The 17,553-nt window shown below is 40.1% G+C and overlaps 1 protein-coding gene across 1 annotated transcript in view; it reads left to right on the top strand.

The window, feature by feature from the left end:
• LOC139418412 (teneurin-1-like) overlaps positions 1-17,553 on the top strand; it is a 132,755-nt gene that overhangs the window by 55,181 nt on the left and 60,021 nt on the right. The window contains exons 4-6 of the mRNA XM_071167817.1: positions 2,945-3,183; positions 13,549-13,698; positions 17,048-17,256. Coding sequence (XP_071023918.1) covers positions 2,945-3,183; positions 13,549-13,698; positions 17,048-17,256 — 598 coding nt within the window. The remainder of the gene's footprint in view (positions 1-2,944; positions 3,184-13,548; positions 13,699-17,047; positions 17,257-17,553) is intronic.

The raw sequence follows: 17,553 nt of genomic DNA, 5'->3' as shown, positions 1-17,553 counted from the left end.
GATTGTTTTTTATTTAAAGGGTTGTCTGTGAAATGTGAAATGAGTCGCTGGCCTATTTTTCTATTTCCCATTTGTTTGGTAAACCCAACTGTGCTTGGTGGTTCATAAATGTCTTGTAAATTGAAAATAAGCAATCCTATCAGAGGTAAACAACTTCTTTCTGTTGACTAAAATAAGTTGACATGTCATCTTGAGAAAAAGAATGAAGCATGGGGTAGCAGCATCAGTAGGGAGAACACTACATCATAGAGCTACCTGAATTCACAAGTTAAAGGATTTGATGTTTGGGGTATGTTTTCCAAAAACAAATGAAATCACCAAAAAGGTGTAACATGTTATTTACATAAAACAATATATTTGGTTGTAAAAAAAAAAGAAAGCTTCTCCTTTAATTGAGTTTCCCAGCCATTGTGGATAGATTCAGTGGACTGAAGCAATCAAATGAATGGATGCAGGAGCTCCATGGTTGATAATACCTCCTCAAGGAAGCCATTACTCAGTTGGCATGAGAGGGTGTTAGTAAGAGACTAGAAAACAAGGGCCTACCTTAGGCATGTTTTCTCCCCCACGCTTTGTGTTCAAAACATCCATAACGTCTTATGTAATGTACAACAGTGACAATAATTACAAATGAACACAATTAGGTTTGCAGGAGGGGTAGTGGTACTTGAACATCTTAAATTTGATGGAGTAGGTAGATCCTCCCTCCCTTATGGTAGATCACATTGACTGTGCTCATTTAGGCCCCAAACTTATGTAGAGGTCACCCACTCTGCATAGAAGATGAGAAAGTCACCATGCCTGATGTGGCTATGTGCTGACTTTCTGTTCTCACCTAAATGAAACTTGTTGATTAACCTGTGGTCGATATTCAACCTAATACAATGCCAGCATTCATGTAGATCAGCAGATTGCTATCCAATACCTCCTCTTGGCCTTGTTTATCTCATCATTGTCAATTGTAATGAGATTGAAAGTTTGATGTGATGGCCAGATATCAATAACACCACCACATTTTATATTTTGCCTTTACATTTAGAAAATTGTAACAACTGGTATTACTGCACATTCGCTCTACAGGCTGGGTGATGTGCTGTTGACATAGTTGTAACACTTTGCTCTTGCCTTCACCCAAATAAACCAAAATACTGAATATTTATCATATTGTTGTTGATTTCAGATTTCTGTGTTGTCAATTCTCACCGGCAGACGTTACCAATTATGCATAGCTGCCTTCCAATTAACACTGTATACTGTAGCATCAAGTGTTTTTCAGACTGCTAAAATTACTAGAAATGAGGTGCTCTGTATCACCCACCTCCACAAACACCTTCAGATTGATATTATGACGAAACGCTCCCTGTGACATCTGGCCAACGCACATAGAAACATACTGTACCTTCACAAAATGGCGGTTTAACATAAGATTCTACCTCGTCAATAGAAAATACAGACAACAGAAGAAAAGTAATTGATTGTAAAGATCAGTGATCAATAGTGATCCTCAGATCATCATTACAGACGTCTTGAGGGGGAAACAAGTATTTTAATGATCCAATTTCTTAGTTCCTCCTCCTGAACACCTTCCTCAAAGCATCAAAAAGTATGGGATGAAAGCAGTTAATTTCGTTTGTCTAAATGACATCAGCCGAGTCGATGCACTGTTGAGAACACAAAGACAATGATGATATGGCACTGACACAACATCAATGCAATTCCAGATTTCTGTCACATCAGCATAATGACCATATTCAAGACCACAAGCATATTCTTCCTAATTTCTTTCAATTACACAAAGACAGGAATTGATTGCTCCTCTATGGACTGTTTTTTTGCTCTTAATAATGCATTTTTCAAGTGTCAGCTACAGCACTACAACAGAACAGTATCCCAGACAGTCTTGAGTTCAGTGCTGTCCTGATCCAAACTGGATGTCCGCTGTCCATGATTGAACGATACAATTCAGTCCGTTTTCATGAGTGTTTCCGCAGACCGTGAGGAGGATTACCCAACACCACAGGATGCTGCGTTTACAGTGGCTTGGACAACAAAAACAAACATGTCTCAGATAACTTCATCCCTTTGTGAACCATACTTAAACTTAATTACGCTGTCTACGAAAATTGGCCCAGCAATTAAGCCCTGTGATATAATCTTCTATAAGACTGACCTTTGTACTCTCCCATCTTTAATTGGGCACATTAAAGATAGTGGCTAATGGTATTAAAACCTTTTCTAATTAAGGACCTGAGCAATGAGGGTTATTTTTTCCCCCTTGTGTTCTTCTGTTCCGCTAGTCGGTCTATTCCCTCCCTAAACACTGCCGCCTACAGCTTGTTAGATAAAGGCAGTGGTTCCAAGGTCAAGTTCACAGTGAGGAGGAATTGGCCACCCTTCAGCATTAGCATAAATCAATGTAAGCACAGCATTCAGCATCACTGTCAGCTGTAAGAATTTAATAATAAATGTCTTAGACTCTCTCTCTCTCTCCCTCCCTCTCTACTTGCTCTATCTTCTCTCTCTCTCTCTCTCTCTCTCTCTCTCTCTCTCTCTCTCAGGAGTGTACACGTTAAGGCAGTTTGCCTGTTGGGAGCATTCATTAATTAGATTTAGGATGTATATCATTTGGCCAGGGAGGGAAATGGGATTGCATTTTGAGATTTGATTTTAATGATGTGCATTTCTAGCAGTTTACCAATAACTTAGAAGTACACAAGTAACTAACAGAAGTATTTTCTGGTTTGTATTCTATTTAAGTACTACGCAGATGGAAAGGGTTTTAATCTATGCATTTATTCATGTCATATCTACACCATTTTTTATTAGTGCACAAAGGTGTAAATGTTCACACATAAGTGTTTAACAATGAAATAGTAATGTATGGTAATGTGCTATATTGTGTATATTCTCATTAATGTCAACCCCTTCTGTTGGTGTGTTGCAGGCATTTCCTGTTCAAACATGGCTCAGGCTCCTCTGCCCTGTTCAGCGCTGCCAGTCAAAACTACCCTCTGACATCTAACACAGTGTACTCCCCACCTCCACGGCCCCTACCCAGGAGCACCTTCTCCAGACCCATGTTCACCTTCAACAAGCCCTACAAGTGCTGCAACTGGAAATGCACTGCCTTAAGCGCCACCGCTATCACCGTAACCCTCGCTCTTTTGCTCACATACGTGATTGGTAAGTCGGGTATTTCTCCCTATCTATATTATCTATATTTATTGAACAATTCAGTTTAGTACAAAAGCATAACATTTCCATATGGAGGGATTTCAGTGCCAACAGAAACTGTAATATTTTTGAATATGTATTTTAGATTTTGAATTCAATATTTTGGAGTGTGTAATGCACAAATGTAATATTTGAATTAGTAAATTGAACTTGTATTTCATCATTTGAAACTTAATTAAATTAATATTGCATTCAGTTTTTAAATATTCAAATTCAAGATGTACTTATTATTTTTAAATATGGTGCATATTGCATTAATTGTCTGTGTATCAAGTTTACAAACTATAATTTAAAGTTGACCAAAGTTTCATATATTTAACTTCTCAAATGCATTCAGATTCAGTTTTAAAATTCAGTTCTCTAAATTCAGATTAAAAACCAGAGACATCCTGGTACTTTTCCAGCAAGGAATGGTATAAGATAATATTTTTTTATTTATCTAGGCAAGTCAGTTAAGAACAACTTCTTATTTACAATGACGAAACCTGGACAACACTGGGCCAATTGTGCGATGCCCTACGGGACTTCCAAACACAGCCAGATGTGATGCAGCCTGGATTCAAACCAGGGACTGTAGTGACGCCTCTTGCACTGAGATGCAGTGCCTTAGACCGCTGCGCCACTCGGGTGCCGAGAGAACAGATAGAATCAAATGCCCTATGTGTTAATCAGGTTTCTGGCGGTTTCTGAAGCCAATGTGGCATGTTGAATTTATTTTCTTCTCATGAATTTGGCTGTTGCATTTGAACCGTTTGAGCTATTATGACCCCATTCCCAAAAGCTAAGACCCTCTGGAACATGGTCATGCTTTCTGTTCCCCTCTATGATGCTCGCAGGACGCACAGGAGACCTGAAGACGTGTTAGTTTGACATGTTTTGGTTTGTGTTAGACATGTTTTAGTTTCAAGCCTCCTGCAAGGGTTCTCATTATAAGGGTGACTGACTGGGTTAAGACGTTGTTAGCTTCTGAGCTAAAGCCTAAGTTCTGTTACTTGATTGGGTCTCGAGGAGGAGGTCAAAGTTGGGTGAAGTGTAACACAGGTGGTTAGGGGAACACGCTTACAGTACATGATGAGTAACTTGTCAGAGACCTGAAAAGTGACATTGTCTAGTGCACTGGAGGCCTGGGTTAGAACCCGATCAGTCAAAATAACACGTCTTCAGGTCTCAGGCAAGGTCGCATGTATGAGGTCAAAAGGGGGTGAAATATAACTAAGGCCCACGCTCTTTTGATGAGTAACCTTGCTGGAGACTTGAAGACTTGTGTTAGCTTCCTGAACTCATCCCTATGGGCTTCAGCTAAGTGGGCTCTAATACAGTCTTGTAACATGCAGTAGATCCGGTTCAAACCCAGTCAGTCATAAGAGAAAGATTAAATAGGGAGTGGAAAAGCTATCCTTGGAAGGGCTATGACAGGGCTATTTAACTATATTCTTATGGGGGCCAAATTGTGTTTTTTGTCACACTCCCTTCTAATGTGTCTAATGTTCCAGAGAGTCTTAGCTTTCAGGAATGGGGTCATAATAGCTTAGAGCCCAAACGGTTCAAACGCAAAAATTCATAGGAAGAAAATGAATTCTACATGCCACATTGGTTTCAGAAACCGGCAGAAACCTGATTAACATGGAGAGCGTTTGAATCTATCTGTTCTCCTCTACCATTCCTTGCTGGCAAAGTACCTGGATTTTGTCTCTGGTTTTGAATCTGAATTTAGAGAACCACATTTGAAAACTGAATCTGAATACATCTGAGAAGTTGAATATATGAAACTTTGGTAAACTTGAAATTGTAATTTGTAAAAATATTGACAATGAGTATATAAATATATAATTTTAATATTCAATTAAATTGAAATTGAATTTTAGAACATGTGATTCAATTTGACCATTACAAATGCCAAAATATAGAATCTAAATTCAACATCTTAATACAAATTCAAAAATATTGAATGCATGTACAGATACTGTTGGCACTGAAATCGCTCTATGTTTCCACTTGTATTTACTTTCTTTATTGTCTCATTCTCCAACAAGAGACATACAGAAAAGGACAGGTAGACTGTTGCATAACACGTTACATTAGGTAGCTATTGTTCAGCCTTTATTCCACAATATGAAAGGATGTCACGTAGCAGGTAGGTGCTCCAGTAGAGACAGTTATTTATACTTCCCACTGTTTCCTAGAAGAAGACAAATACAAAAACAGGTTCCGTGCCAAAGTGGTAATGTAAGTAGGCATACTCCATAACTACATGTACTAGTGTACATCAAGTACGATGTAGTTGCTGTACATATGATACTGTACATATGATATTACACTGGTAGTTCATCTATATGGCCTCTATAATGTCAGCTATAGATACATATTGAAAGTATTTCATTAAGAGAAAATGTTACTTTGTTGCAACCTTGTTTTCATCCGTGTCCATTTTAGATTCAGATATCAATGAGGTCATATTGCCTACTATTTTCACTAAGATTATCAAGAAACCTAGTGATCAGAGAGCAACAACAGATTGATCGTTTAAGGTCCGTAGCCATGAGTATGATGTCTAAGGCATTGTCTTTCAGTCTGGCATAGCGTTGTCTCTAGGACTGACTGATATTAATATGAGAGCATTGTAACCTTCATGTGCCATGGCTATGGATGGCTCTGACCCAGAGACGTCTGTGTGTTTTTCCTAATTGAGATGATGCCCTTAAGCTTCCAACACTAGATCGATAAAGATCTTAGGAAATGCAACACAGAGCAAGATGGAAGACTTCAGACCTCCAATTTTGATCCTCAGACCTGCAATTTACTAAACTGCATGACCGTGCATGAACACCCCTTTAATAAGGCCATTTCAAAGGTAGCCATCAGCCCGTTGTGTGCAGGCGAGGGATAGGGATTGTAAATCCTCCGCTGTCTAACAAACGTTGACTGCATCTTTTAACAGCTCTCTGCTTTATTATTCATTTGTCTACTATAAATGCTACATTACCAATTTTGAATTGACCAAAAAATCTATATGGCTACGGTAGTAGGCTACATGAATAAAATGCTGATTACATTCCTGAGTTTGAAATACAGTTGCAAACAGCTTTGAAATTAGCAGCTAAATGTTAATTCCATCTAGTTATTAGGCACTCAGGCCAAATCGTAAATGAACAGATGTACTGTCATCACAAATAATGTTGGTATTGTAAATAAAAATGTCAAATAAATAACAAAGGTGGAAAATCTATTACCCACAAGTCTCTCCTCGGGGGTGACACATCACAAATCTCAATGAACATGGAAGGAAGCAGTCATCACAAATCACAGATTTGTGTCAAGGCTCTCTCTGTGCCTTGACACAGGCCTTTATGGCTTTGCTTGATGTCACCATTTGTGTGATCAACCCTGCTATTTATTTATCTACTGTATTTACTATTATCTGTTCTGGTTCATGCTAGTCTGGACCCCAGAATAGACATTGCCTTGGCATTTGTTTGCTGTAGTTGCAGCAGGACCGCAGGGCCTGGGCTGGAGCAGCTAGTTGTAACATTTGCATTGCAGCGATTTGCTGTGCATGCATCCATCTCTTCAAACATGTTTTAAATGGACAGTATTTGTCTTCGTAAGACTCCATCAAAAGCACATGCATGCACATTTAGCCAGATCAGAAGTAGAATGTATCATACTGTGTAACTGATTTGCAAATCGTTGTGATGTGTTTCAATTGTAGCACAACAACAAAGGAAACACACTGGTGCATGGGAAGGGCACGTTCCATTTTATTCTCCACTTGCGGAAGTTCTCTTTCAAATAACTAAACAAACTTTTCTGATGAGAATGCATTGCTGTTTGTGTAGAGCATCCTTGAAACTCCAGGAGGTGGTGGGGCCAGTGAAAGGTTAAGATGTAAGGACAATCTGCGTTTGACACTTTGTAGACCCCCCACCATACAGCTATTTTGACTCCACACAACACAAGAAGAGAAATGCCTCAAAGACAACGGTGACATGTCATTGTGTCATACTTAGAGGAGGCGCACAAGCCCCAGGGCGATGAATGAATGATGAAAATGTTATGGAGAGGCAGAAATAGAAGAACATGCAGGCATACTGCTGATATAGCACGGTAAGCCACACTGTCTGACTCCGACTGGGAGTAAGTACCAACTACTCCATTCTCCTCAGAAACACTCTTCATTCACTAAGGGGACAACCTGGTGCTAATTAAAATGCTCCAAAATGTCACCCACATACCCAGAGGTGATATAAGCTGAACAGGAAGTTACAGTTGCCTGTTTTCAAAGTCAGAACGCTGTCAACACAGGAAGGAACAATGTCTCCCCTGCCACCTCCACCACCTCCTTCACCCCTTTCTTTCTCCTCCTCCATCTCTGTGATTGAGTAGTCCCACAGCGGTTCTTTCAACTGCAACACTTCACCTGCAAAATGACTGCCAATTAATTACTTTTCCAATTATGTTTATTAGTGCAATAACTTATAAGCAATAAAACTCCTCTACCGTTTGAGGAGTTTTTTTGGTATTGGGTAAAAGAAAAGCCTTAATGAAGTTTAGATATCTCTCTCCAATGTGTATTGAAAAGCTGTGACTCAGTGAGGAGAACAATATTCCTTGGAGAAAATTAAATGTTTTGATTTTTTCAGTTCATTAGGGCACTGTAAAGGATACCTGTCAGCTGCGGTATTGGTTTAACAGACGGAAAAGTGTTAGGATCAATAAGACTGAGTAATGTCAAAGTGTCCGAGTCAGAGTCTCTGTGAAAGGGAACCGGGCAGCCAAGGAATTTATGATTCCAGGCGACTTGCCTTGAAGGTAGCAGACCTTTCATGCCTCATTGTGATCGTATTGATCGATCCATTTTCTCTTCAGTCTCTCATTAGTATTCTGGTCGTGGCTCTATAAACCAAACAATGCCCTTTTTGAAGAGAGCGTAGGCTGGGGTGCAGGGGGCAGGCAGTGAATTATTTCACCCAGTACAGGGAAGTTTAGATCAAGTGCCAATCTCTACTGGAACTGACACCTCTCCTGAGCTCAGAATGGACTTTGAGCATAGTAGCTGTGGGACTAATACCAAAAGCACTGGTATTAGGAAGTATATTTTCCCCCTACTCAACCATGGTTAATGAACCTATTCCCGTTATTGGCCAACAATAGAGAGCGTAAGGTGTAATGTGTCATACTGAAACATGCTCTGGTAATGATCAACATAATAATCAATCTGCCATGATAGTGTGGTAAGAATAACCTTTAGAGTGTGTTTTTGCCACAATGCCCGCCATCTCTCTCTCTTACTCTCTCTGTCTCTCTTTCTCTAGTGCCTCTTCTATTCTTAAAGAGCTGATTGGCTCTGGTTCAGTCCCTTAGAGAACACCTTTTTAACAGTACAAAGTGTCACCCGTTTGCATACTGGCAGCCATTTTGACAAAGAGCCAAGTATGACTTACCTTTCATGTTTTGTCCTCTGGTGCCACTGTGCCAATGTGAGGTCTCACCTGACTAAGCAGGCCTTTACTTTCAGATGACTTGCTGCTAGTGTTACAGTAGGTGACTGTGTCCCACATCTTTAATGCAACTCTATTGCAATATTCCATCGTTTAAATTATGGGGGCAGAAACATTTTCGGTTCTGGTGCCTTCAGAAAGTTTTCACACCCCTTGACTTTTTCCACACTTTGTTGAGTTACAAAGTGTTATTAAAATTGAATTAATTGTAATTTTTTTGTTAACAATCTACACAAAATACTAAATACAAAAATGATGGAAAATAAAACACTAATAAATATTGATTAGATAAGTATTCAACCCCCAAAGTCAATACATGTTAGAATCACATTTGGCAGTGATTATAGCTGTGAGTCTTTCTGGGTCAGTCTCCAAGAGCTTTGCACACCAGGATTGTACAATATTTTCCCATTATTCTTTAAAAGATTATTCACGATCCGTCAAGTTGGTTGTTGATTATTGCTAGACAGCCATTTTCTAGTCTTGCCATAGCTTTTCAAGCTGATTTAAGTCAAAACTGTCGTTCTGCCCATGATCAAGGCAGTTAACCCACTGTTCCTAGGCCGTCATTTAAAATAAGAATTTGTTCTTAACTGATTTGCCTAGTTAAATAGAGGTACAATAAAAATAAATCAAACTGTAACTAGGCCACTCAGGAACATTAAATGTCATCTTGGACACACATAGTAAGCCCATGCAACTTATTATGTGACTTGTTAAACACATTTTTACTCCTGAACTTATTTAGGTTTGCCATAACAAAAGGGTTGAATATGTATTAACTCAAGACATTTCAGCTTTTCATTTTTTTATTTTTTTTTATTCATTTGTAAAGATTGCTAAGAACATAATTCCACTTTGACGTTATGGGGTATTGTGTATAGGTCAGTGACACAAAATGTAAATGTAAATCTATTTTAAATTCAGGCTGTAACACAACAAAACGTGGAGAAAGTCAAGGGGTGTGAATACTTTCTGAAGGCACTGTGCCGTCACAACAGTATTTCTGTATCATTAATATGAATTCATTGATTGATACTTTGTAAGATGGTAGTTGTTGTAAAGCTAGTACTAGAAATTACTACTGTAGTACCAAATATGTCATTGTAAGTTACTTTACCCAACTTGAACTATTACTATTGCTCAGTAGTACTACTATTAACTTGCGAGCTAATATGATGTGGGAGGCAGACAGTTCCATGTGGTGCAATGCTTTCAGTCTGTGAACTGAACTGCATTTAGGAAAATCCTCCTTGGATTCCCGACCTGTGGAAACAAGAGTGGTGTTGGGATCCTACACATCCAGCCACCTGCTGAGAATCCAATCCAGTGCTTGCTCTTCATTACCCCTCCCCAAAGTCTTCCCACAGAACTCTGCAGGGCACCAATACATAGTAATGCAAACTGATGCCCCCAGTAATCTCACTATCACATGGATAAAGCCCTGATTTGTAGCTACTTTAACTAGGCGTGGGCCTAGTGTTGTAGGTCAACTGTGGAACATAACCTAATTTTGCCCTCCAAACACTCAGTTCATGTGTTGTGATTTAGTTATTTCTGGGCACATTCACTGACTAGTTTACAGCGTTGCCTGGAGGGCCTTCCAGGGGGCAGGTGCTCAAAATGTACAATTTTTTTCCCAAACATTTTTATTAGCATAGGCCTATTTATTTCTGCAACAACACGCTCACTCATCATCACAAATGGTAAGCAAGCTAGTTACAGTGCCTCCTAAAGACATGATTGACATTGGGAAAAGAGGGTGGGCTATCAGCCGATCATTGATGTTGAGGTTTGATGTAAATCTCTAGTTAGCTAGCTCAATGTCTTTTACTCTGTCTTTCTGCCTCTCTCTGGTGCGCTTAGCCAACAAGACCGAATATTGATGATGTAGGCTATGTCAAGGGTTCTTAAGTATTCATTCAATGGTATGCTGCTGTGGCAGTACTGTTGATATTTAAACGAGGTAGCTAGCAACACACACTCGACCGGTGACCGCATCTCTCAAGCCATGTATGTTTGGATACCGGAGGCACGCAATCTCCGTACAGGACAGATCAGCAGGCGCAACCAACGGACTGGCATGTGCTCTGCACAGATAGGGATAGAGCCCTATCTGTTTCCGTTTCAAGTTTTAAGGTCACGTGCACAAGTACACTAAAATGCAAGCTCTAAACCCAACAATGCAGTAATCAGTAACAATGTAGTACTAAAAATAACATAAGGTAGAATAAAAACACACGAGAAATATAAATAAGGAGTAAGAAGAACACTAGAAAGTAAGTAAGCTAAACAGGTTCAGTTCCAATACCATATTTACAATGTTTTACTGAATCAATAAAGGTAGATATGTATAGGGGTATTGTGACTAGGCATCAGAATATATGATAAACAGAGCAGCAGCTTATATAATTGCACTGTATGTGCATGTGTGTGTGCGTGTGCGTGTGTGTGTGTGTGTGTGTGTGTGTGTGTGTGTGTGTGTGTGTGTGTGTGTGTGTGTGTGTGTGTGTGTGTGTGTGTGTGTGTGTGTGTGTGTGTGTGAGCAAATGACGCGTGCTCGTGTGCATGCTTGTGCGTGTGCGTGCATGCTTTTGTGTGTGTGTTGGAGTGTCAGTGGTCGTGAGTGTGTATAGAAAACGTGCAAAACAAATACAAGTGTCAACTCAGATAGTCCGTGTAGCAATTGTTTTGCTGGTTGCCTGTCAAATGATAACAGCTATGGATGAAACGTAATTTACTTTATGCCTCTAAATTGGAATTAGACTCATTATAAATGTGTGGCATAAAGGCCTGAAGGTGCAAGGAGCTATTTAGGTCTGTGGTCCATTAAAGGGCACATCTCATACTATCATGTCTTCGTGGGGAATACTGACTTGAGCTCTAAAATGTGCATGTTTTACTCCAGACCTAATCGTTTTGGATCATGTTGTTGAGAATACAGGGTGAACTTTGTTGATTCATAATTCTGATTTCCATTTATTTTTCCTGTAGAGCAAAAACAATTGTATGGGGATTATTATTTATTTTTATTAGCAACAAGATGATCATAATGTGATTATACAGTTTGGCCTGAATCAATGAACAAGTTACAAGTCAATAGTTCAATGTGGCTTAATAAGGAGGACACTGCAGTTGCCTCCTGAGCCAAACATTCCCTCCCTTTCTTATTTAGAGAGAACATCTAATCAAATCTTCCCTTCCTCATTATTGGTAAACCCCAAACAAAACTCTTATCTGTTACTGAGGCGATATGTTTCTCTCTCAATTTCATTACAACTTTACAGCTGTCTGTTTCTTGGGTCTACCCAAGTAGAGGACAAGGGTTTAATCTAATTCTTCCCTCTAAACTGCATAATCAGAATATGCATTATACATTTTAAAAGCAGATAGCATCAATTATTCCTCCACTGACTATGTAAAGCAGATGCAAATTCGTGTGAACTACTTTCACTCTAATTAGGCTTTCCCACTCAGCTGTCTGCAAAAACAAAAAAACATTTCAACAGGCATTCTTTAAGACCGTCCCCCAATATGACTGCCCTAGCTGCGGTTTAAAGGCAGATGAAAAAGAAAACACTTTGAAGTGATCAGGGGTGAATTACATTGATCTGAGTATCTAAATGCTGTGCTAGTGAGGGGACGGCTGTTATGCAGAGCAGCACCTTTCTCAAATACAATGTCTATCTCCACCATGTCTAATCAGTGCAGAGGAGTCCTGCTGGGTTTGAGATTGGTTAAGGCTCATGAGTCAGGTGGTATACATAGTAGTTAAACTGCTGCTTATCCTGCTCTGCTCCCTCCTTTTGGTTGTTAGGTGTTTTTGTTTTCCTCTGAAATGAGTTAGTGCATATCTCTGTCTGTGTTTCGCCTTTGTTCACCTTTGTTTAACCATTCCTACGTTGTTATGGGGCATTGTGTTGTTGTGCATCGTAATGCAGTGATTTGCCTGTTGCAGATTGAGAAACCATGAGAGGTGTGATGTGTTTGTCAGTACACAATGTTTTGGATCTTTTTAAAATATTTAAATAGCTTCCAAATTATCTCAGAAAATATTTTCCCTAATAGATTTGAATGCTTATCCTGCCAGTGGGTAACTGGCTCTGCCATTCTTAGAAATGCTCTGTGGATTACTGGGAAAGGAACTACATAAAGTAATGAATCTCTGTTTTGACGCATGCCCCCTCTTGGAAACGAGGAGCCAAACATTGTGGCAGTGGAATTAGATTTTCAGAATCTTTCTCAATTAATTCAATTCCGTAGTCTCACATTAAATAAATATTTAATTTTGACCATATTGGTTTTCTAATCCATTACTTAGAAAGTCACATACTTTATCCTACCTTTCTTTGGAGATTAGACAGCTACTTACCAATATTCCATTAAATAGATTTCATGAACCTCAAACTGTAACCTACCACTCTTATATCTAGTAAAAAAAGTATACTTTTTTATTTGTTTAGTTACATTGGGATGTAGTAGATGAAATGTCAGCGAAGTTGTCATGAATGACAGGAGAAAAGTTGCTTTACGGTGTTGTAATAAGCATAGGAGCAGCAGGATGTCTTACAAACAGTATGTTAGTGTGTCTCTCTCCTAGCACTAATGACTAGTCCTCTGTCAAATAACTACAATTGTAATATATAGCCAAAGTGCAGGAACCTTGTAGCACATCCACACTGTAGTTAGTTACTGTTTGCTGCAGACAGGTTTAATCAGATGTCTTACTCTTAGGTGTTGATTGATTAATGCCCTGGGTTTCTCTTTCTAGCACTAATCCTCCCGCCCCATGCTAAAACATGGCTCTCCCCTACAGCAGTGCACTTGTTTGGGCTGACCTGGCATCTGCAGCCAGCAGATGGGCAGCTCTATGAGAATGGACTCAGCAAACTGGACAGAGACTCAGAGAGCATAGACATAACCTTCACGCCCTTCGGTCTGCCCGGCCTCAACAACACCAACAAAGGTAAGCGGTGGTGGGCAAAGATTGATGTTATGAAGCCTCCAGGTTTTGATTCACATTGTCAGACCATACAACAAAAGCTAGAGCAAGGGGCGATCCAAGGGCTCTCTCCTCCTATTTGTCTTTCTCTGTGTTTACATAAGAAACCTGTTGTTTCATAACCAGCGTGTTGGATGCAATATGTTTCGGCAAGGAGAATGATTTCCTTCTTGTGCGATGCTTATTGTGGGTCAGATAAAAGAGCCGGTAGGAAGGTGGGTGGGTGACGCACAGGTCATCCTCAAGTTAAAACGCCTCATGTGTTCACAGGGCATCCTCGAGTTAAAACACCTCGTGTTCACAGGGCATCATCCAGTTAAAACGCCTCGTGTTCACAGGGCATCCTCCAGTTAAAACGCCTCATGTGTTCACAGGGCATCCTCGAGTTAAAACGCCTCATGTGTTCACAGGGCATCCTCCAGTTAAAACGCCTCATGTGTTCACAGGGCATCCTCCAGTTAAAACGCCTCATGTGTTCACAGGGCATCCTCCAGTTAAAACGCCTCGTGTTCACAGGGCATCCTCGAGTTAAAACACCTCGTGTTCACAGGGCATCCTCCAGTTAAAACGCCTCATGTGTTCACAGGGCATCCTCCAGTTAAAACGCCTCATGTGTTCACAGGGCATCCTCCAGTTAAAACGCCTCATGTGTTCACAGGGCATCTTCGAGTTAAAACGCCTCATGTGTTCACAGGGCATTGCCTCCATTAGCACGATAAAGATCTGATTATATACATTTCCCACTTCCGAAAAATAAAAAATAAACTCCTAGAATCAGCGAGATAGAGATATAGCATTATTCCAATAACACCAGACCAACCCTGGGGTCCCAAATTCCGCAGACGTACAATTCTATTGCGGCAATGAGTGAAATAATTCAGTTCCATTCCACATAATTCAATCTCATTTCTATAAGCGCGTGAACCAGAAAATGTTCTCTGCAACTAGGGCAATGTTGAAGAGTAGATTAAAATCAAATCAGTTATGAAAATATTGGATTGCCCCTGCATAAGCACATAATGGATCTCAGTAAAAGCTTGGTGTCTGAGTTTCAATATTCCCATATCATAGGTCTCTGACACCTCCATTCTTTCTCCTCAAAGGGGAGGAATAGGAAACTACAGGTAGTACTGCTAGATTGAGACAGTATATAAGGCTGTGTACACTCTGTGGCTAGTACAATGTAGCGCAGCTGTGCTGGGTTACATTAGCATGCATTGACTATGAAGTAATCATGAGGAGCTTCATGTGCAGTTAATTAAAGTAAGAGAGTGTGGATTAATCCCCTAGCAGGCTACCGCCCACAGCGTCATCCTTAACTCTTTCAGACCAGAGGTCCTCCAGCAAGCTCCACTTCTGAACCTCCCTGTTCTACGAAACAAATTAGAATTGACGTGGCATTTGATCCACTTTAGACCTTTACCTTAGTATACAGAATTACAGAATTATTATGTATATTTTTTGTCGTACTTATCTTTCATTGGCATTTCTCACTTGTAGTTCTGGGAATTTTCTTAGAGCTTCAGACTTTTTTTATTGGACCTTCCCATAGGATGATGTGTTGGACCAGTCCCTATAATTGAGCCTCTGTATTTGGTCTAAGTATGTACATTTTCTTTAGAATAGCAATCAGATTTGTATTTTTATTTAACTTTTTTTTTAAATTTGATCCCAGCCCCCGTCCCCCTCAGGAGGTTCTTTTGCTTTTTGGTAGGCTGTCATTGTAAATAAGAATTTGTTCTTAACTGGCTTGCCTAGTTAAATAAAGGTTAAAAAAATAAAAAATATTATTATCAGCATAGATCTGATGGATGAAAGGGAATAGAATAGTCTCAATCAACAGACAGACCCAAGTATTAAAATCTTGTTCTATTCAGCTGTCCAATTGTGAGGGAAAATTATAACTAATTGAAAAGACGGTTTCATTTCATTGTAAATAGATTACTGGAATAATTGTTTTATCAGGGTAACCCTTAGGCTATGATAATTAATTTGCTTGTATGCCAGACTATTTTGAAACGCTTTTCTAATTTACCTCCCAACCCCACCCCCCCACCCTCTGAACCCAGTTTAAGTGACAGGTGAGATGGCCTGCAGGAGAGGCACCAGCTAGATATGCCTTCATTACCCTGTAATGAGTTCTGTGGTGGCAGTGGCACAGACCAAACACCACCTCTCCTAAACCGCGTAACACAGCTATACACAGTGATTGAGTTAGTAAATGCATTCTGGTAGCACAAAGTAACTCTGCCATTACCTTGTCCACCTGCTCCAGTCTGGTGGTGTTTTCTTGACAAAAAATGGTCTCCATTTCTATGATAACCAAACCAATCTTTTTCACAAGGTTGTCAAGACTAATGTGTGACCAATCCATGTGATCAATGTCTAGACATGTATGTATATTTAGATGGTTTTTAAAAACACATTTAGATGAAGTAAAAACACATTTAAAACATGTGGTTTCCAGAGCTCTGTACATTGAGTTATGTGAAGATAAGAAGACACCAAACAGATAAAATTACACTCTTAGAACAAAGGGTTCCAAAGGGTTCTTCAGCTGTCCCCATAGGAGAACCCTTTTTGGTTCCAGGTACAACCCTTTTTGGTTCCAGTTAGAACCCTTTTTGGTTACATGTAGAAAAATGGAGTTCTACCTGGAACCAAAAGGGTTTTTCAAAGGGTTCTCCTATGGGGACAGCCGAATAACTCTTTAAAGTTCTAGATAGCACCTTTTTTCTAAGAGCGTAGCTTAATGTGTACAGTAGAGCTGAACTGATCTCATGTTACCTGCCTGGAGAGAGAGAATCAATAATGTGACACCCTGGTATGTTGGCATACCTGCCAGAGAGCAGACACCAGGGGTTACCAGCACAGAGTAATTAGATCACGCCTGGATGTGGGAGGTGTTTGCTCAAGCATCCGGTAGCTCGCTGGTCTTCTCCTTCCTCACCATAGTATAACACCATATTAGATATGGTTGTTTTTCCTTTCTGTTCACAGTTGTGTAGCACCAGTTTGAACAGATGCAGGGTTTCATCTGACAATGAGGATAGAACGTTTCCTAAAAGGACCGAGGAGGATTTATTAGTCGAGGCAATGAAATGAAACGGATTAAAGTCTGCCTGTATTTTCTCTCATTATCTGATAGAGGCAGAGGGAGAGCCAATATCTAGGTGCAGCAACAAACGTTGTTCTCATTTGTGTTTATACCCATTTGTGCATTTATTTTCATTTGGTGCAAATTGTGTGTGTGTGTGTGTGTGTGTGTGTGTGTGTGTGTGTGTGTGTGTGTGTGTGTGTTTACACCATATAGATAAGGAGCTATTCCACAGGGGGAAAGCGATAGACCGAGGGGAGGTGGACATTGGTACCCAGGTGATGCAGGTCATTCCCCCAGGTCTGTTCTGGCGTTTCCACATCACCATCCACCACCCAGAGTATGTCAAGTTCAACGTCTCCCTGGCACGGGACGCCCTCTTGGGGATCTATGGGCGTAGGAACATCCCCCCTACACACACACAGGTACTGTACCCCCTACCTACCTCATACACACAAGAGCACTACACCCACTCCCATGATAAACAGTCATACTGTAGACTCTTATGTATTCCCACTCCTGCAATGACTGAAACACCCCAATACACACTCAAGTAACAAAATAAACACCTGGTTCATCTACACACAAGCACAGATACACACCCACACAAGCACAGATACACACCCACACATGCACAGATACACACCCACACATGCACAGATACACACCAACCTCGATGCTAATGAGTGTACCCCAGTCCCTACACACAACTACCTTTCCTG

This window comes from Oncorhynchus clarkii, chromosome 10, assembly GCF_045791955.1.
Source record: "Oncorhynchus clarkii lewisi isolate Uvic-CL-2024 chromosome 10, UVic_Ocla_1.0, whole genome shotgun sequence".
NCBI classification, from domain to species: Eukaryota; Metazoa; Chordata; class Actinopteri; order Salmoniformes; family Salmonidae; genus Oncorhynchus; species Oncorhynchus clarkii.
Note: the sequence above shows the minus strand (reverse complement) of the source record. Positions and strands in the feature narration are given on the sequence as shown.